Below are 21,420 nucleotides of genomic sequence, written 5' to 3'. Positions count from 1 at the left end.
TGGTCATGTGGTTGACATTGTACTGTGACAGGCACAGACATGTCGACATGGACATGCATTTCGCCCTCGATATAGTAGTTGTTTATCTGTTTGTTTATGTGTGTACAGTGCATTCGGAAAGTATTCAGACCACTTCCCCTTTTCCACATTTTGTGACCTTATATTTTTACATTATATTTTTCCTCATCAATCTACACACAATATACATTTTTGTAAATATATATAAAAAAAACACAAATACCTTATTCTAAAATAGATTGTTAACTAGGCAAGCCAGTTAAGAACAAATTATTATTTACAATGACGGCCTACCCCGGCCAAACCCTCCCCTAACCCAGACGACGCTGGGCCAATTGTGCACCGCCCTATGGGACTCCCAATCACAGCCGGTTGTGATACAGCCCGGGATTGAACCAGGGTCTGTAGTGATGCCTCTAACACTGAGATGCAGTGCCTTAGACCACTGCGCCACTCGGGAGCTAATTTACATAAGTACTCAGACCCTTTGCTATGAGACACGAAATAGAGCTAAGTTGCATTCTGTTTCCATTGATCATCCTTGAGATGTTTCTACAACTTGTTTGGAGTCCACCTGTGGTAAATTCAACTGATTGGGCATGATTTGGAAAAGCACAAACCTGTCTATATACGGTTCCACAGTTGACAGTGCATGTCAGAGCAAAAACCAAGCCATGAGGTCAAAGGAATTGTCCGTAGAGCTTCGAGACAGGATTGTGTCTGGGGAAGGGTACCAAAACATTTCTGCAGCAATGAAGGTCCCCAAAAAACAGAGAGGCCTCCATCATTCTTAAATGGAATAAATTTGGAACCACCAAGACTCTTCCTAGAGCTGACTGCCCGGCCAAACTGAGCAATCGGGGGAGAAGGGCCTTGGTCAGGGAGATGACCAAGAACCCGATGATCACTCTGACAGAGCTCCAGAGATTCTCTGTGGAGATGGTTAAAACCTTCCAGAAGGACAACCATCTCTGCAGCACTCCACCAATCAGGCCTTTATGGTAGAGTGGCCAGATGGAAGCCACTTCTCAGTAAAAGACACATGACAGCCCGCTTGGAATTTTCCAAAAGGCACCTAAAGGACTCACAAGATTCTCTAGTTCTTTGTCATTATAGGGTATTGTGTGTAGATTGATGAGGAGAAACATTTTCATAAATTTTAGAATAAGGCTGTAACTTAACAAAATGTTGAATAAGCTAAGGGTCTGAATACTTTCTGAATGCACTGTATGTGTGTGTCTGTGTGTGTGTCTGTGTGTGTGTGTGTGTGTGTGTGTGTGTGTGTGTGTGTGTGTGTGTGTGTGTCTGTGCACACACGGTGCACAGATACAGTGCATGGGGTCCAAAACCCTTGTGGGCAATGTGGGGATGGGGGAGGAGTGTTGCCGTTAGGGTGATAGTAGCAGTCGATAGTGGTAGCTACATAACTGTCTGTAGCAGTCAATAAATGTGACGTTCCATGACCTGGCTCATGAGGTTAGATCAAAAGTGCTGATGCGTGACAGAAGAATGTATGTATGGGGTGCTGATTAGACACATTCTTTACCACATTCAGCTTACATAACATTGGGAGTGTATGTACACATCAAATGCACAGCATCATGAGATGCTTAGCACGTCTAAGTTATTTAACTACGATATGTTGATGCACTATCACAACTACCTTATTTTTACTCAAGAGTATACCACAACAAATATCTTCATATCTACAGATTTATTATGTTGTGGAAAATGTTCTATGATAAAATATGATTTGGCTGTGGGTTAACTGTTGCTCGCTCTGAAAGGCTTGCTTCTCTTTGGTTGGATGTTGAGCAAAGTGTGATAGTGGAGCAGGGGGAAGGGGCACTCACTCGAGGGAAGATGGCCGCCAGAGAGCAGACAGTTAGGACGAGCAGCAGGACCTCTCCCACAGCTAGGGTCACGTAGTTTGCTATCATCCTGTCAACCGCAAGACCACACAGAAAATAAGGAACACGAGAGAGAGAGAGAGAGAGAGACAGAGACAGAGACAGAGACAGAGAGAGTGTTTAGGTGCACTCACCGAGGGTCTATGAGGACCTCCATGGCTGCAGTGAACAAGAGCACTACACAGGAACAGCTGAAGGCAGCTCCGCTCTGCTTCTCCTTTTCTACAGAGTAGCGGGTCTCCAGCTCAGGGTCCACAAAGCGCAGGGACAGACGGTTGGTGCGTTTCCCCTTCAAACTGACAGGGCAGAGGGAGGGTTCACACGGTCTGTCTGCTCACATAACCATAGGATTCATACCTGGCTGCACAAGGCTCACTCACACACCCTCTGCTACTGGTTGTTTCTCTATGACTATCACACACACACGCATACACAGATACACACAGGCTGGCAAAATTCTGTGAATTTAAAATAAATTCCCTGGTTTTCCCAAAATGCCTGGTTGGGGGATTCCCGGAATCAGCATGAAATCCAGAATCCGCCAAACAGGATTTCAGGAAAAGCAGGGAATTTATTTAATGTTCCTGGAATTTTGTAACCCAACACACACCCTCACTCTCACTCTCTGTCTACTCACGCTTGTACGGTCTCTCTCTCCAGCAGTGCCTCATTGAGCAGTTTGTTGAGCTCCTGTTCGTTCTCTTGCGCATCAATCACCCTCTCGGCCAGGTCCCGCAGTCTTAGCCTCCGCCGAGGGTTGGGGAACGAAGGGTTCACCACCTGGAGTCACAAGGTGGCATTCCTGTTCTGTCATTACACCACCCACTGGATGCACCCCGATTCTCCACACTTCTTCTAAAGTGTGCACTTGCACACTCCCTCATGGATTTAACAATGGTCGAAACTCTCTCCAGCCAATACTTACACCAATTCAATGCTTTTAGATCCATGATGGGGAGTGTGCAAGTGCACACTTAATGAGAAGGGTGGAGAATCTGGAAGTAGCCACTCTTCATTCAGGTTTGAAGTGGAGAAGGTAGCACACGTTGGAGCAACTCCTGTCTTGGAGACAGCCAAAGTATTTGGAGGTTTTTGTACTAGCCAGCACACCCCTGAATTTACATATCGAGGTCTAAATATAAGACAATGATGAGTTAATCATTTGAATAGGTGTACTAATCCTAAACTGGAACAAAGGCCTGCACACACTGTGCACTTGTAGGACACAGAGTTGCAATCCTGTGTGTTAGGGGGTAAAGGTCATATGTTACCCGTGTGTCCAGCTCCTCTGGCTCGTCTGGTGTGGTGCAGGCTGTGTGGAGACTCCCATTACACTCAGTGGTGTTGATCAACAATGGAGAGTTCCCATTGGATGACATCACAGACAACTTCTGATAGGAAACGAAGAGACAGGAAGGAGGAGAGAGAGAGAGAGAGAGAATGTGAGGTGTGTTACAGTGACTGTGGTGTGTTGACAGGAGGAATCTGGAGAGAAGAAAATATTGACATTTTTGCAACGCTTTCTTTTACAGCCTGTTGTAAGCTGTTACTTACCGGGTATTTTCATGGTATTAACTAGGAAACTACGCTGGTAAATACCTCAAAGAATTCAACTAAATTGGTGACTGGTACCAAAGTTACAGACAAAAGTTATTTCTTAGTAACTACTACCTGGTTGTAAAATAAAGTTTTACGGAGGTTTTTTCTCAGTGAGACGAACCTGTAAGAATAAAGGTTGAATAAAACTAGGTGCTGAGGCAATACTCACCACCCCGTTGATGCCGTTCTTTCCCAGGGGCCCCTTGGGCACCACCACCAGGTAGGAGTCGATGCCCCTCTCCTTCAGGTACTCACAGCGGTCCCCCCCGTTCCCCGGCTCCATATCAAACTCCCCGTGCAGACACTCCATGGTGGCTTGGGAGATGTGCACACGCCTGCCACAAAGGTCAGGGGTTATAGGTTATAGGTCAGAGAGCCTGGCATATCAATGGCAGGGCGGGTGGAGGCTGACCCTATGCCCTCCCTATTGCAAACTGACTAATTCCTGCTGTCGCCCTCTTATTTGATATACAGTACATCAACATTTCCTTACAGACTTCATAACTTATTGCTAGCAATAATTCATTTTGTATTGGTATGTAGGGTTTGTATTGGGCACAAACACATTTGACAAATATGAGTGCATGAGGCAGGTAAATCTTGCCTGTGCATCATCTAAGGTTGTAGTAAAGATCTGTAAATAGAGTTTGGGAAAATGTAATAACTTAGAAGGGTTTAACCAGTTCCTTCTTACCCCGGTATTCCCCCCGCCTCCATCTTATTGGCCACGGTGACGTCAGTGGACCAGACGTCATACTGCCACCGCTTCTGTCCCAGGACGCCCCCCAGGACAGTGCCAGTGTGTACCCCCACACGCATGTCCACATCTGTCCCGGTCTTCTCACGAACATACCTACAGGACAACCCAGTCACCGTGACACAAAGCCAAGAAGAACCACCCTAGCCAGTCTTTCCCCTACCATTTGTTTTGCCTCCAGCACATCACATTATTCCTACTCTATGTGCAAATCTCAAATGACACCCTATTCACCACAAGTACAGAAGGACCTCTGAGATGTGAACACGTCTGAAAAGGAAGTCAATCGGAATACTGAAAGGTTTGGACTTAAAAGCGCATCAAACCTTTTAAGAAAATATGAATTGTGTATTTTTTTCTCAGCATTTATCCAGATACTGTAGATGTCAGACCTGTTTTCAGCACATGAAAGTAATATGTCCTACAGTAGTAGGCTCCCTTTGGCCCTACGTGGGTGAATAGGATGTCCTTTGACACATGCAGCCTATACCACAAACCACTTTAACGTTTCTACAGTCCACATTTCCATTGGGTGCTACTCACGAAATGGCCTCCACCATGGCCAGGCCCATCATGATGGAGCAGGCAGCGTGGTCCTCTCTGTAGTCTGGCAGGCCACAGATGCAGTAGTAACAGTCTCCCAGGATCTTTATTCTCAACTGGTGGTATTTCTACACAGAAACACACACACAGAAACACACACACACAGTGAGGTAGTGGAGAGGCCGGAACATTCAAATAAGTGATTTCATCTGTATGTGAAATGATGTGATTATTCATTTAAATTAACTTTCATCTATAAATAAATCTGTTTAAAAGATTAGTATACATGCCAACCAATATACATTTTTAGTCAGTAAGTAATATATTTATGTGTGTGTGTGTGTGTGTGTGTGTGTGTGTGTGTGTGTGTGTGTGTGTGTGTGTGTGTGTGTGTGTGTGTGTGTGTGTGTGTGTGTGTGTGTGTGTGACTCACGGCAGCCAGCTTGTCAAAGCGGGCAAACAGTTCATTGAGGAGCTTGACCAGCTCATGGGCACTGCATGATGATGACAGCTGAGTGAATCCCACAATGTCTGCAAACAAAATACTGAAGGAGAAAGGGGATTTACATGCAGTCATCACGTCATCCTGCCTCTGTGTTATATAACTTAGTATACTCTATAAGTTATGTTCTCCTAGCCATTTATAGTCTTACCTGACGTTTTCGTGGCGATACATGTACATGGTGTTGAACTGCTGCATCTCCTTCTGTCCAGTCTGACTGGCTTCTTTCTTCTTCATGTCCTGTAACATCTCGTCTGCTATATGCTTGGGCAGGATGGACAGCAAGAGACGCTCCTGTGGATGACAGGGAGAGTGGTGAGGTTTCAGTCGATATGAGGAGACTCTAAAGAGCCTCAATAGACGCAGGCACAGCTTACAATAAAGGCACTTCATTGTGTGTGATTGGCAGCAGAATGAATCAATGACTCAATCAGAATCAGAAAAGATTCAGTGACCTGATCAAACCACTTTCTATAACAAAGGAAACCGTCAGTTGAAAACTGTCCAAAGGAAACTGTCCGTTGCCATCCCAAAGCCTCCACTTCCATTTATATCTACTTCTATCACCCTTCAACCAATAGATGTGCTCAAACAGTACATACAGTGCATTTGGAAAGTATTCAGACCCCTTGACTTTTTCAACATTTTGTTCAATTACAGCCTTATTCTAAAATAGATTTAAAAAATAACTGTTTCCCCTCATCAATTTACACACAATACCCCATAATGACAGAGCTAAAACAGTTTTTTAAATTAATTCTTTTACATTTTTGCAAATGTATTAAAAATAAAAACCAGAAATACCTTATTTACATAAGTACTCAGACCCATTGTTATGAGACTCGAAATTGAGATCAGGTGCATCCTGTTACCAATGATCATCCTTAAGATGTTTCTACAACTTGATTGGAGTGCACCTGTGGTAAATTCAATTGATTAGACATGATTTGGAAAGGCACAAACCTGTCTATATAAGGTCCCACAGCTGACAGTGCATGTCAGAGCAAAAACCAAGCCATGAGGTCAAAGGAATTGTCCGTAGAGCTCCGAGACAGGATTGTCTCGAAACACAGATCTGGGGAAGGGTACCAAAACATTTCTGCAGCATTGAAGGTCCCCAAGAACACAGTGACCTCCATCATTATTAAATGGAAGAAGTTTGAAACCACCAAGACTACCTTGAGCTGGCTACAAACTGAACAATCAGGGGAGAAGGGCCTTGGTCAGGCAGGTAACCAAGAACCAGACTGTCACTCTGACAGAGCTCTAAAGCTCCTATGTGGAGATGGGAAAACCTTCCAGAAGGACAACCATTTCTGCAGCACTCCACCAATCAGGCCTTTATGGGAGGGTGGCCAGACGGAAGCCACTCTTCAGTAAAAAGTCACATGACAGCCCACTTGGAGTTTGACGAAAGGCACCTAAAGGACTCTCAGACCATGAGAAACAAGATTATCTGGTCTGATGAAACCAAGTTTGAACTCTTTGGCCTGAATGCCAATCGTCGCATCTGGAGGAAACCTGCCACTCTCCCAACGGTGAAGCAAGGTGGTGGAATCATCATGCAGTGGGGAAATTTAAAAGCGGCAGGGACTGGGAGACTAGTCAGGATCAAGGGAAAGATGAACGGAGCAAAGCGCAGAGAGATTCTTGATGAAACCCTGCTCGAGAGCACTCAGGACCTCAGACTGGGGTGAAGCTTCACCTTCCAACAGGACAACGACCCCACCTTCACAATAAATCCATGATCTATTTTAGAAAATGTAGTAAATTTCAGAATAACAGAAGAGCATACTCTGAGTTTTCCTTATGTTAGGTCCTGATCTGGCTATGCCAAATGGCTGTGGGCTACACTAGTTCATTCAGCAGACAAGATTTGCTTTGACTTCCAAGGCATTATTTTATAGTATAAAGAATACAATTGAACAAAGCTGAATAAAATAGAAAGGATATTTTCTCCAAATGATTTGAGGGAGTGCGGACGCGGCTCTTCTGTGATGTGCGGTTATCAAAGAAATAGGTACTCCTATATGCTTAATTTAGAGTTAATATTGTAACTTTAGTTGTTCTACAAACGTTGGGCTATATGTTTTGTTTGTTAATAAACTCTGCAAAAAATAAGAAATGTTCCTTTTTCAGGACCCAGTCTTTCAAAGATATTTGGATTTTTACGAATTAACTTCACAGATCTTCATTGAAGAGGGTTTAAAAACTGTTTTCCGTGCTTGTTCAATTAACCTTAAACAATTAATGAACATGCACCTGTGGAAGGGTCGTTAAGACACTAACAGCTTACAGAGGGTAGGAAATGAAGGTCACAGTTATGAAAACGTAGGCCTTTCTACTAATTCTGAATAACACCAAAAGAAAGATGCCCAGGGTCCCTGTTCATCTGCGTGAACATGCCTTAGGCATGCTGCAAGGAGGCATGAGGACTGCAGATGTGGCCGGTGCAATAAATTGCAATGTCCGTACTGTGAGACGCCTAAGACAGCACTACAGGGAGACAGGATGGACAACTGATCATCCTCGCAGTGGCAGACCACGTGTAACAACACCTGGACAGGTTCGGTACATCCAAACATCACATCTGTGGGATACAGGTACAGGATGGCAACAACAACTGCCAGAGTTACACCAGGAATGTACAATCCATCAGTGCTCAGACTGTCCGCATTAGGCTGAGAGAGGCTGGACTGAGGGCTTGTAGGCCTGTTGTAAGGCAGGTCCTCACCAGACATCACCGGCAACTACGTCGCCTATGGGCACAAACCCATCGTCGCTGGACCAGACAGGACTGGCAAGAAGTGCTCTTCACTGATGAGTTTCGCTGTTTTGTCTCATCAGGGGTGATGGTCAGATTCATTTTTATCGTCGAAGGAATGAGCGTTACACCGAGGCCTGTACTCTGGAGCTGGATCGATGACCCTCCAGCATGACAATGCCACCAGCCATTCTGCATATTCTGTGTGTGATTTCCTGCAAGACAGGAATGTCAGTGTTCTGCCATGGCCAGCGAAGAGCCCAGATCTCAATCCAACTGAGCACGTCTGGGACCTGTTGGATAGGAGGGTGAGGGCTAGGGCCATTCCCCCCAGAAATGTCCGGGAACTTGCAGGTGCCTTGGTGGAAGAGTGGGATAACATCTCACAGCAAGAACTGGCTAATCTGGTGCAGTTCATGAGGAGGAGATGCACTGCAGGACTTAATGTAGCTAGTGGCCACACCAGATACTTACTGTTACTTTTGATTTTGACACTCCCTTTGTTCAGGGACACATTCTATTTATGTTAGTCACATGACTGTGGACCTTGTTCAGTTTATGTCTTAGTTGTTGTGTTCATACACATATTTACACATTTTAAGTTTGCTGAAAGTAAACACAGTTGACAGTGAGAGGACGTTTCTATTTTTGCAGAGTTTACATTGTAATGCTGCATGATGCAACTCTAATGATGATTTGAAAAAGGTTGCTTGAAAGGCATGAGCTCTGCTTTGTTTATTGTGCAGGCTGTACACACTACATCAGTCACTAATTCACAATTTGATAAGCACTTGATAATGCCTAGAATTTCACAGCAGCATCCTGTGTGGCCGTAATGCACCCTAAAAAAATCCAGGCCTTTTGCGCCCAGTGGCCGTTGTGATGGAGTACTGCATGCGCCATCACGTGATCGGGTCTTTCTCACAGGCTACAAGTGAAGACAGACACATTTCGGACACAACTGCTTGCGTCCTTATCCAATTCCTAGGTGCATATTGAAGATATTGGAAGAACTGTTCAAATTTACTTTTCGTCAGCCAACAAGATAAGTAGGCATAACGAACAGCAAAAGCACTAGCCTATGTCAATCTACACTGCTCAAAAAAATTAAGGGAACACTAAAATAACACATCCTAGATCTGAATGAATGAAATATTCTTATTAAATACTTTTTTCTTTACATAGTTGAATGTGCTGACAACAAAATCACACAAAAATTATCAATGGAAATCAAATTTATCAACCCATGGAGGTCTGGATTTGGAGTCACACTCAAAATTAAAGTGGATAACCACACTACAGGCTGATCCAACTTTGATGTAATGTCCTTAAAACAAGTCAAAATGAGGCTCAGTAGTGCGATGGCCTCCACGTGCCTGTATGACATCCCTACAACGCCTGGGCATGCTCCTGATGAGGTGGTGGATGGTCTCCTGAGGGATCTCCTCCCAGACCTGGACTAAAGCATCCGCCGACTCCTGGACAGTCTGTGGTGCAGCAGTCTGTTGGTGGATGGAGCGAGATATGATGTCCCAGATGTGCTCAATTGGATTCAGGTCTGGGGAACGGGCAGGCCAGTCCATAGCATCAATGCCTTCCTCTTGCAGGAACTGCTGACACACTCCAGCCACATGAGGTCTAGCATTGTCTTGCATTAGGAGGAACCCCAAAGAAATGCCACCCCACACCATGACTGACCCACCGCCAAACCGGTCATGCTGGAGGATGTTGCAGGCAGCAGAACATTCTCCACTGCGTCTCCAGACTCTGTCACGTCTGTCACATGTGCTCAGTGTGAACCTGCTTTCATCTGTGAAGAGCAAAGGGCGCCAGTGGTGAATTTGCCAATCTTGGTGTTCTCTGGCAAATGCCAAACGTCCTGCACGGTGTTGGGCTGTAAGCACAACCCCCACCTGTGGATGTCGGGCCCTCATACCACCCTCATGGAGTCTGTTTCTGACCGTTTGAGCAGACACATGCACATTTGTGGCCTGCTGGAGGTCATTTTGCAGGGCTCTGGCAGTGCTCCTCCTGCTCCTCCTTGCACAAATGCGGAGGTAGCGGTCCTGCTGCTGGGTTGTTGCCCTCCTACGGCCTCCTCCACATCTCCTGATGTACTGGCCTGTCTCCTGGTAGCGCCTCCATGCTCTGGACACTACGCTGACAAGACACAGCAAACCTTCTTGCCACAGCTCGCATTGATGTGCCATCTTGGATGAGCTGCACTACCTGAGCCACCTGTGTGGGTTGTAGACTCCGTCTCATGCTACCGCTAGAGTGAAAGCACCGCCAGCATTCAAAAGTGACCAAAACATCAGCCAGGAAGCATAGGAACTGAGAAGTGGTCTGTGGTCACCACCTGCAGAACCACTCCTTTATTGGGGGTGTCTTGCTAATTGCCTATAATTTCCACCTGTTGTCTATTCCATTTGCACAACAGCATGTGAAATGTATTGTCAATCAGTGTTGCTTCCTAAGTGGACAGTTTGATTCCACAGAAGTGTGATTGTGATTTACATTGTGTTTAAGTGTTCCCTTTATTTTTTTGAGCAGTGTACTATCCCCCATAGTACAAAAGTCTACCTATTCTATTCTGTGTGAGTAATACATATTCCAAACATAGTCTGGGACAGTTGTGGGATGTGATAGATCCCAAAAGAATACAAAAAAACTTTTTGACACAATGTGGCTGACGCAACAGATCAGAATGCTTAGCTTAAAATGTTGATAAACTATTAGGGTATTTCTTCACATTATAAGTGCAGCAAAGCACACATGGTAGTAGGCTATAAGTGTGAATGTTCTATTAGCGGAAAACACCATTATCAAAAGCGAATGCAAATGCAATTATACATGTAATGCTTTTTTATAAAGCTGCATTTTTATGGTGAATATTATCTTCCCCAAACTTGAAACTCACACGCTGCTTACGTATGCCAGTTAGGCTCTACACCCCTTGTAAAGCGGATTAATATGTTTAATTTTAAGAAGTTATTTGGCCACTTTACCTGTGATACAAACATTATTAAAACATATAGGCCCGTGGGCTAGGCTACATGAGGTGTACGACAATGATTTTAAAAAGTAGCAAAAAAAGACTGTTTTCTTATGCTGGGCATCATTCAGAATTGATAATATATCATTCACAAGTGATAAGCTAATATTGTATTTACATATACTAAATAATATATGTGTGAAATTGGTTTTGATTTAGAATGGACCATTATCATTTACCTGTTTCAAAACAAGGGCAGCGGTAAAATTTACATGTCACCTATGCACTTAAATAGTGAATGGAGGACGCTTTTCCCGGTGGTTTGTTTTCATGCCAGCTAGGTAGGCTATGCTCCTGTTGTAAATATAAGCAATGTGCGCAATATTAGGAAAGTTGAGAAATAAATAGTAGGCCTAGTCTATAGAAAGCTGATGTGAGCCCCCTCTTTTTAGTAGAGGCCATCACTCTGTTTTCTTGCACAATTGCATAGCCTATTGAAACGTTACGCAACATGAGCTCATGGGCTCTCATGAAGTGTTTGATTAGATTTTCAAATACTTTTGCATTGATGTCAGAGTGATTAGCGGGACAATACAGTGCTGAGTACTAGGCAGTTAGCAAGTTTTGTAGGCTACTAATGACCAGCAGCAGCATCTGAGCTTGGAGAAGCCTAATTACCGTGACTAAATGGCCATGTGGAATTTGACTGCCTTCATGACCGCAGGTGTGGCGGTAGTACAGTCACCGAAATAGCTCTAGGAGAGACCTGAAAATAGCCGTGCAGCAACGCTCCCCATCCAACCTGACAGAGCTTGAGAGGATCTGCAGAGAAGAATGGGAGAAATTCCCTACATATAGGTGAGCCAAGCTTGTAGCTTCATACCTGAGAAGACTCGAGGCTGTAATCGCTGCCAAAGGTGCTTCAACAAAGTACTGAGTAAAGGGTCTGAATACTTATGTAAATGTGATATTTCCGTTTACATTTTTTCAAAATTTCCACAAAAAAACCAACTGTTTTTGGTTTGTCATTATGGGGTATTGTGTGTAGATTCATGAGAATTTTGTTGCGCTACAGCCTTATTCTAAAATTGATTAAATTGTTGAATCAATTTTAGAATAAGGCTGTAGTGTAACAAAATTAGGAAAAAGTCAAGTGTTTGAATACTTTCCAAATGCATTGTACATGTTAAAAATCACATCCCATGGTATGTATTAGAGATACGAAACTGCAAAATACCAATCCTTTACGTGGTTCTACTCTGATTTAGCCACTGTCTCCTGTATTCCTGACCCAGAGTTGGCTCTAGAAAATGTATCCTCCATATGTAATTCCTCTGGCATATAAATAAGCCCCTTTTAAACAATTCAGAGTCAAAGACAGAAAACCAAGGGTTAGATCTTCAGAGCTATCTGAGCTAGAGGTTGACCGATTATGATTTTTCAATGCTGATACCGATTATTGGAGGACCAAAAAAAGCCGATACCGATTAATCGGCCGATTTTTTTATTTATTTATTTGTAATAATGACAATTACAACAATACTGAATAAAAACTTATTTTAACTTAATATAATATATTAATAAAATCAATTTAGCCTCAAATAAATAATGAAACATGTTCAATTTGGTTTAAATAATGCAAAAACAAAGTGTTGGAGAAGAAAGTAAAAGTGCAATATGTGCCATGTAAGAAAGCTAACATTTAAGTTCCTTGCTCAGAACATGAGAACATATGAAAGTTGGTGGTTCCTTTTAACATGAGACTTCAATATTCCCAGGTAAGAAGTTTTAGGTTGTAGTTATTATAGGAATTATAGGACTATTTCTCTCTATACCATTTGTATTTCATATACCTTTGACTATTGGATGTTCTTATAGGCACTTTATTATTGCCAGTGTAACAGTATAGCTTCCATCCCTCTCCTCGCCGCTATCTGGGCTCGAACCAGGAACACATCGACAACAGCCACCCTCAAAGCAGCGTTACCCATGCAGTGCAAGGGGAACAACTACTCCAAGTCTCAGAGCGAGTGACGTTTGAAACGCTATTAGCGCGCACCCCGCTAACTAGCTAGCCATTTCACATCGGTTACACAAGCCTCATCTCGGGAATTGATAGGCTTAAAGTCATAAAGAGCGCAATGCTTGAAGCACATCGAAGAGCTGCTGGCAAAACGCACGAAAGTGCTGTTTGAATGAATGCTTACGAGCCTGCTGGTGCCTACCATCGCTCAGTCAGACTGCTCTATCAAATCATAGACTTAATTATAACATAATAACACACAGAAATACGAGTCTTAGGTCATTAATATAGTCGAATCCAGAAACTATAATTTCAAAAACAAAACGTTTATTCTTTCAGTGAAATACGGAACCGTTCCCTATTTTATCTAACGGATGGCATCCCTAAGTCTAAATATTGCTGTTACATTGCACAACCTTCAATGTTTTTTTTTTTTTTTTTTACCTTTATTTTACTAGGCAAGTCAGTTAAGAACAAATTCTTATTTTCAATGACGGCCTAGGAACAGTGGGTTAACTGCCTGTTCAAGGGCAGAACGACAGATTTTGTACCTTGTCAGCTCAGGGATTTGAACTTGCAACCTTTCGGTTAGTAGTCCAATGCTCTAACCACTAGGCTACACTGCCGCCCCGGCAGTGTTATGTCATAATTACACCAAATTCTGGCAAATTAGTTTGCAATGAGCCAGGCGGCCCAAACTGTTGTATATACCCTGACTCTGCGTGCAATGAACGCAAGAGAAGTGACACAATTTCACCTGGTTAATTTTATCCAGGCAGGCTTTTTATTTGCCAGAAATTGTGGTTAAATTGACCCTGGTAAGTTAATCAACTGCTCTTCCTCTGCCAGCCTCGATGGTTAACCCATCAACTTCTAGTGAATCTTTGTTTTTATTTCAACAATTTACTATATGTGATGTGCTAAATGCCTTGTTTAAGACTGGTAAAAAAAATCCACTGGGGCTGATATTCTTGATCCATTCTTGCTGCAGCTCTCTGCCCCACTGATTACTGAATCAATAACCCATATTTTTTACCTGACTATTATATCTGGTACTATCCCCAAGGTTTGGAAGGCGGCCCATGTACTCCCCCTTCACAAACGTGCAGACCCTTGTGATCTAAATGATTAAATCACCCTATTTCTAAACTTTCTTGCCTTAGAATCTTTGATTAATTCTCAGATAAGATCTTTCTTATTTTTAAAATGTATTCTAAATGTACATCAGTCGGGTTTTAGACCAGCTCACAGCACTATCTCTGCTGGATCCCTAGTTATAAATGATGTAGTTAACTGTATGGATAAAAGGCTTTAGATACTTTTGATCACTCATGGCTAATTCAGAGTCTTTCCTCAATTGACCTAGACCAGATTGCATGTAACTAGTTTTAAAATGTATTGACAGATAAAACTCAATGTGTATATCTACTGATGGTGTTAAATAAGGTTTCCTGGATATTACGAAAGGTGTCCTACAGGGGTCGATTCTGGTCCTGTGCTTTTTAACATTAACAATATCGACATGTTTTTTTTTTTTTAAGAAGAAACTGCACTTGTATGCCAATGATACTGTTGTGTATGCTATTGCTCCCACGGTTGAGCAGGCTCTATCTGAACTACAGTCTTCCTTCATTGTATTACAGAAAAACTTTATTGACCATGGAATTAGTATTGCATGCAGGCAAAACTGTTCTCTAGACCACATAGAAATAACTCTGATGATTGAAGCATGTCATTTGGATAGTGTCCATATTGATTGTGTCCCTGCTTACAAATATCTGGTTAGATTTAAAGCTGTCTTTTAAAAAGCATATTGATGAGTTATGAAGCGGATAATAAAAATGGTCTTCTATTGTTATGATTTTTATGAATAATGACTAAATGATGTATACATTTAACATAAGAAAGGAATGTATGTGTGTGTCGAAAGAGAACGAAGAGAAGCATTAACCTATGTTTGAACTGACCCGGGTGTAACTCTGGGGAAGATAAGATAGGACAGGGAGAGCCCCTCCAGAGGTCTCGTATCTGGGGGAGACTGAAACTGTCAGCTGAGTGGTAATAAACTGTGGTGAAACTCATGAGAAAATCCCTATGTTGGTGTGTATGTATGTGTGTAGGGTAAGAGAAAGTTATAAAAGGAAGGTCTTTGTATATGTACAGGAGCGCTCTGGTAAATAAACCTTACTGACTGTTGTAAACTGGCCTCTGTATTTCATTTTAATAAGAACCTTACAAATTCTTAGTAATAGACAGAGTATTTTAAGTGAAGTTCAGTTTATGAACATTGAGAACAAAATTCTCATAACATCTATAGAAATAAGTCCAGCCCCTCTAGTAGAAAGTAGATTATTCAGTCGACGTTCCTATCGGTCCTAGACTATGGCGACATCATCTATATGAAGTCAGCTGCCACTTCTTTAAAGCTGTTAGGTGCAGTTTAACATAGTGCACTGCGCTTTAATACGGGCTAAAATGTTTGTACTCGTAGTCACTGCATTCTTTTGATTTATTAGTATCCCCATTAGCGACAGCTTGTCTTACTGGGGTCCGACAGACAATTGGTTGGCCCTCTGATGTCACGTAGGTTGATACATTGCTATGTTTTTATTTAGAAATCCCTTTTACAAAACGTCCCACTGTACCTAACTTCTTTACTAAACTTTAGACATACGAGTTACCACACTCTGTCTCAGGGATGGCTAACTCTGGAAAATCCTTTGGTTGCTACTGAGTTAGGTAAATCAGCTTTTAGTTTCATTGCACCTTATTTATGGAATAATCTTCAAAATGTTCTTACATTTGATATCTGGGTGCCTCTAGGGGAATTCAGTAAGCTGATTGAGAACCTTATTTACTATTTTTTAACCTGACAAAGGCTTATTACTGATGAATGTGTTTGTATTTTACAACCGTGTTTCTTTCTGCTTGCATTTTGATGTGTGTATTTTCTGTTATATCTGTAATGCAGGGCTTATCTGTAAAAGAGACCTTGGTCTCAGTATGACTCCCTGATAAAATAATAAACATCCAACGGACAAACATGATATATAATCACATATTACACAGTACATAGACATATAGACCTATAACTTTTCTCCCTGTTAAAAGCACTGTCCCTATACACAAATCTGATTGGCCTAAAACTATCACTCATAAGTCCATCTGAACAGATTCCACCCTTGATGACCCACGACCAGAAACATAAACATTGGAAAACACAAACGCATCAGGCAAACAAAAGCCTTGAGTTCACACACACGTGGAGGGAGGAAAACAAATAACGTGGCAGGGTTTTTCTACATTCTTATCAAAACCTGACGGAGAGAGACAAAAAAAATGGGCAAGCGAGTCAGCAGAGTGATTACTGCGGACATCGTCTCAGGAGGCCGGTCGCCATAGTAACCTGCAGCGACCGGATGCTCCTTGATTGGCTGGCGGCCCTTGTATCCCGGCAGCCCATGCTTCTCCATTAGTATTCTGGGAGAGTCTCTCTCTCCCTCCCTCTCTCTCCCTCACTTCCATAATCACCCCTTTCCTCTCAGCGCTCTCTCTCTTTCTGAGCTCTATATAGCAGTGACCGTCTGTTCCATAAATAGTAGCAATCAAGAATGCCCAATGGCCACAGCTGTGAGACGGGGAGGGAGGGGAAATGACTGCTGACACAGTGCTAACTCAAACAGACAAAATATGCACAAGCACACATACACACACACACACACGTAATTAGCTTAGTGTACGTGTACTGTAACCGTAGATCAATATGGAGCTATAGATACTAAGAATTTGGTTTAAATTCCCTTTGGCTTCAACATAAATAAAACAGGCCTGAATCAGAATCACATACATTCAAACCAGGGCACTACTCTGGCACTGCCACATGATCCTTATTGCCCCCCACTCTCTAACCCACCACTCAAACCTACCAACCTCTGTCACTTTTCTCTCTCTGCACATGTTGTCTCCTGCCCTATATTGTATATGCCCCTCTGTCCTCCCGCCATATGTTTTTACCAACACTTCCTCCCTGTCTCAGTCTGTCAGTCTCACCTGTTGCTGGCTCTGTTCCTCCAGATTGAGTTTGACCTCCAGGGACTGCCGTGCTTCCAGGAAGGCCTTGCGGTGTTTCCGGTCTGCCATGTAGTAGGACATGACGCCCACAGTGATGGCACACACATAGATCACTATGTTGGCCAGCAGCTGGAGAACGCCAGAGTCATTAGACACACACATTTACACACGACATGCACACACCACCTGCACTATAACAAACACACAAACAGGCACGCACAGTAGCCTTTCACTGTTAGTCTACACCTGTCGTTTACGAAGCATGTGACAAATACAAATTTGATTTGACATAAGGACACACTCTGAACGCTGTGGGGAGGAGCCAAGTGTAGACTTATCATGATCTAGGCTAGTGGTATCTTACTGAATTGCTGCAGCCATGAATGTGGCAGACAGGAAAAAAGAAACCAGCACTCTAAATAAACCATTACCAAACTCTTATAGGTTGCAGTGAGGTGGCTACTGATGAGTTCAATTTCAAACAAAGTTTGTATACTGCACTGTTTTGATTGAATAATATTTTGATTCGCTCATCTTGAAGCTCTGATAGGGTGGTTGGTATTTTATTGGGCTGCCTGCCTCTCATTGGATTAATGTGACATTATGATAAAGACATGAGCATACTGAGAACCAAAAACTGTGGACCATTTGAGAACAGTATTGATGTCAAACAAGAGAATGACCTTTAAAATAACAAATATAGACAAATGACAAAACCACAGAGGCTTTTTTATTGCCATTGATAATTCTACCTAAGACTCTTTTAGTTGGTAGGAGATACTGAGACCCCAGCCTCTGCTCTGTCACTGAAACATTTGATAGCGTCAGCCTATTTGCAGACTCATCAGTAACACCTACTCATTGTAGATGCTGTAAGACAATTACAGGGCATAATGTGACATAAATAGTACATAGACTTGAGGCTAATCTTCTGCATGATGAATTTATTTCAACACACCAGTTGTTGTGATCAGGAAAGCTTGCATGACTTACCTGCACTGTCATTTTAACATTATTAAATCTGTTGTATATACCCTAGTAATTGCTCATAATTCCTCGAGTTGCAAGTGTAGCATGTTGCACTGTTCCTAGTTATTTTATGAGCTACTTCACAAGATATGTTCACATCTCTCTACCTGTCACCCTACTATCTACCGTGCCTCCCCCCCCACACACACACCTGCCTGTCTCCAACTCCACTTGCAACTTCATCCAACTCTTATGTGTCCACCCACCCCAGGTGTTTCCTGAACCACTCTCACCCGTCTCCCTCTCCACCTGCAACTTCCTTCTCCTCCTGCATGTGTCCTCAGCCCCCATTCTTACCCGTCTCCCACTCTACCTGCAACTTCAACCCCCATCACAACTCACCCACTCCCACTCCCGCTGCAATTCATCCTCCACCCAAGGTGTGTCCTCAGCCCCATCCCCACTCTCACCTGTCTCCCGAGGGCAGCCCCCTGGATATCCTCCTGCTGCTGCTGAGCAATGGTGACCCCCAGCACTAGGGTGTGGACCCCGCACGACACGGATGTGATCAGCACAATGGGCGTGAGCCGCAAGGGCAGTGTCAGGAAGAAGGAGAAGCTAAAGAATGCCTGCCAGCCCACTGTGTCACTGGCCTGGTGGAAGCGGGCATAGTTCAGGCCCAGGTAGCAGAAGATCTGGGCCGCTATGAGCACCCACAGGGCGTAGGGCACCACACGTCTCGAGATGCGGTCGGGTAGCAGGCCGTAGCGGCACAACACATAGAGTAGGATGTCTGATGCCAGGCCCAGTGATGCCACCACCACAGAGGCCAGCTTTTCGCCTGTGTAGACCACAGCGCACATGACAATGATGTAGCTGTCAAACAGGGCAGCAAACACAACCAGAACCAGTAGGGTTTCGTGTCGCTGCCGCCGGAAATAGGTCTGATAGAGGTTCTCCAGAGACTCGGGTGCAAAGGTGAGCCGCATGAAGCGTGGGAGGCAGAGGCAGCACCCTTGGCTGCGAACCGTTACCTCGTGTGAGCGCCCCACGGCATGGCCTGGGTCCGATGGTAGGGTCACAGAGCAGTCCGCCGAATACTCTGCTGAGTACTCCGGCTCTGAGAAGGCCCGGTTGCGAGGCATCGTGAATAATGACTACGTTTTGTATTCTTCCTGTGACCTCGTCGTAAAAAAGTGGAAATCTGTTTGTAGTTCTGCAGGTGTAAAACTCCTCAAGGTACTGTTGTAAGGTTCAAACGTAGGCCTACATCGTGCTCTCTCATCGGGTTTCCTTTTATTCTCCTGCGTGTAAACTGAACCCTTTGCCCTGAGGTGTCACGAATGTCCTTTAAATCCCACGTAGTGTCTTGATTATCAGGATCTGCACTTTGGAATAGCTTTGCTCACATATTTGTTAGTTACACGCCTCTGACAGTGTCAGTTGATTCACCAATCCAATGTTCTCTAAATGTAGGCCTAAGGCAAAAGGAGCCCATGGAAAATTCACTAAGAATAAAGTGGGGGCGATAATATAGCTTTGTTTCTTTTCGAATACAAAACTTTGTTTACATTGCCACCCTTCTCTCCATATTCATTGCATCAAGGTCGTCGCCAATGTTCACATGGGGTTTCCATGGTGAAAACTCAAAAGAAGTGAAGAATATGGGATGCTGTTTGATCATGAATTGTGGCCCCTCCACCTGAGATAACGCCTGACTAGCAATCCACGTTGGGAAAAACAGGGATTTATAAGAAAATTACAGGGAAATATGGACAGCCTTTGCAAGTTTTGCAAAAGAGGCCTAGATTCGTTTCTTCTTTGCAGTTGACAGACTGATCCCGAGAGCAATGTCTTTCGTTCCCTTCCAATATTTAGCTTGAGAAAACTGTGCCTCTGTCCTCAATTGATAATAACCCCGGAGCACTATGCGGGACTTCTGATTTGACAGTGCACACAGGAAATCGGCTACATGTTGCGCTCTATGAAAAAGACAAAAACGTTAGAACTTGTAAAATGGATGTCCAAAATGACACCATCGAGACTATCCATTTAAAATACTTAAGTATGTTTTGCCGTGTTATTAAGCAACACGGTTTTCCAGCCTACAGTATAAGGACATCATATTTACATATTTCTTGCCCTCATTACACATATTGATGAGTTTGTTGCCTGTGATTTCAGGGTTAAATCGCGTGGCTACATTTCTATTTCGAAAAGGTGCTAGAGGACTGCTATTGTCATACCCACTTAAATGATCGAATGACTGAAAATAATAAGCGTCATTATTTACCCATTCGGTATCCATTTAACATGTGGTGATGGCCAAAGATGAACGTGATCTTTCAATGTAGGTTTTCATTCTCCAGTGACTCGACGTTTGGCATCTCCTGTCTATCTATCCCTTTTAAAATGCCGCATGTGAACAGAGATTTTGTACCAGATGCTGTAAAAACCATCCGCATATTGTTGCATCCGCTTACAGAGCCACGAAAAAGCCACTTTCGATCTCCTATAGGTGGTGCTCGCTCTTTTAAGGATTAGATGCCACTTGTAATCAAAACAGTGCGTTTGGGGTGTTTGTTATAAGAATAACATGAACATGTCCCTCTCGACGAGTAATAGACTACAATGGACTCTCGCCTTCTGCAGAAAACACGGACAGCTCTGCTTTTTCGCCCTCGATCTTCACTTTCACCCCTGATAAGCCCGTCCCAGTCTTTAGATCACCCCCCTTGCCTCCCATGTACAAAGTCAGAAATTAGGACACACAATTCCAAATAGGATAACTAAATGTAAATAGCATATCGTTATTCATTATGACTGGATGAACTAACATGACACTTGATTTCATATTATGGATTAATTGCCATTAAAGGTCGCATAATGTTTTCCCGCCTCCTAGCCATACCAGCACAATGTCTGAGTGCACTAATAGACTCTGACCATTATCACACCAAATTATTAACTTCTACAGTTAAATAAAGGTTTTAAAAAAGAAGGAAAAAATATTCGAAGTTTGGGCCTACCCCTGGATCCAACAAACACCGTAAAAGAAATATGCATGTCACTTGAACCAGTCTTTGGGAGGGAACAATTGATAGCGTACTTATCGACAACTGTTCCCGCATCGGCTTGAACAATCCAAACATGAGCAGCAGTCCATTACACAACATCAGTTTATTTTGCTCACGCCCACCCTATTTTAAGTCAACGGTCACTTACACAGTTTAGAAAATCATATAGCGGGTGCAGTAAAATGCCAAACA

The 21,420-nt window shown here is 43.2% G+C and overlaps 1 protein-coding gene across 2 annotated transcripts in view; it reads right to left on the bottom strand.

The window, feature by feature from the left end:
* LOC109902225 (adenylate cyclase type 3) overlaps positions 1-21,076 on the bottom strand; it is a 33,900-nt gene extending 12,824 nt beyond the window's left edge. The window contains exons 1-12 of one of the 2 annotated variants that reach the window (XM_031786500.1): positions 20,445-21,076; positions 18,622-20,133; positions 17,162-17,311; positions 5,481-5,623; positions 5,261-5,372; positions 4,828-4,955; positions 4,222-4,380; positions 3,697-3,862; positions 3,200-3,319; positions 2,566-2,708; positions 2,063-2,224; positions 1,872-1,959 (exon numbers count right to left, since the gene is read on the bottom strand). In XM_031786500.1, the coding sequence (XP_031642360.1) occupies positions 1,872-1,959; positions 2,063-2,224; positions 2,566-2,708; positions 3,200-3,319; positions 3,697-3,862; positions 4,222-4,380; positions 4,828-4,955; positions 5,261-5,372; positions 5,481-5,623; positions 17,162-17,311; positions 18,622-19,296 (2,046 nt within the window). In that variant the 5' untranslated portion in view covers positions 19,297-20,133; positions 20,445-21,076. The remainder of the gene's footprint in view (positions 1-1,871; positions 1,960-2,062; positions 2,225-2,565; positions 2,709-3,199; positions 3,320-3,696; positions 3,863-4,221; positions 4,381-4,827; positions 4,956-5,260; positions 5,373-5,480; positions 5,624-17,161; positions 17,312-18,621; positions 20,134-20,444) is intronic. The other variant, XM_031786501.1, reaches the window with a different exon arrangement.
* Between the last annotated feature and the right edge of the window lie 344 nt (positions 21,077-21,420).

Source organism: Oncorhynchus kisutch, linkage group LG13 (assembly GCF_002021735.2).
Source record: "Oncorhynchus kisutch isolate 150728-3 linkage group LG13, Okis_V2, whole genome shotgun sequence".
In the NCBI taxonomy this organism is placed as follows: Eukaryota; Metazoa; Chordata; class Actinopteri; order Salmoniformes; family Salmonidae; genus Oncorhynchus; species Oncorhynchus kisutch.
This window is presented reverse-complemented; position numbering and strand designations above follow the sequence as displayed.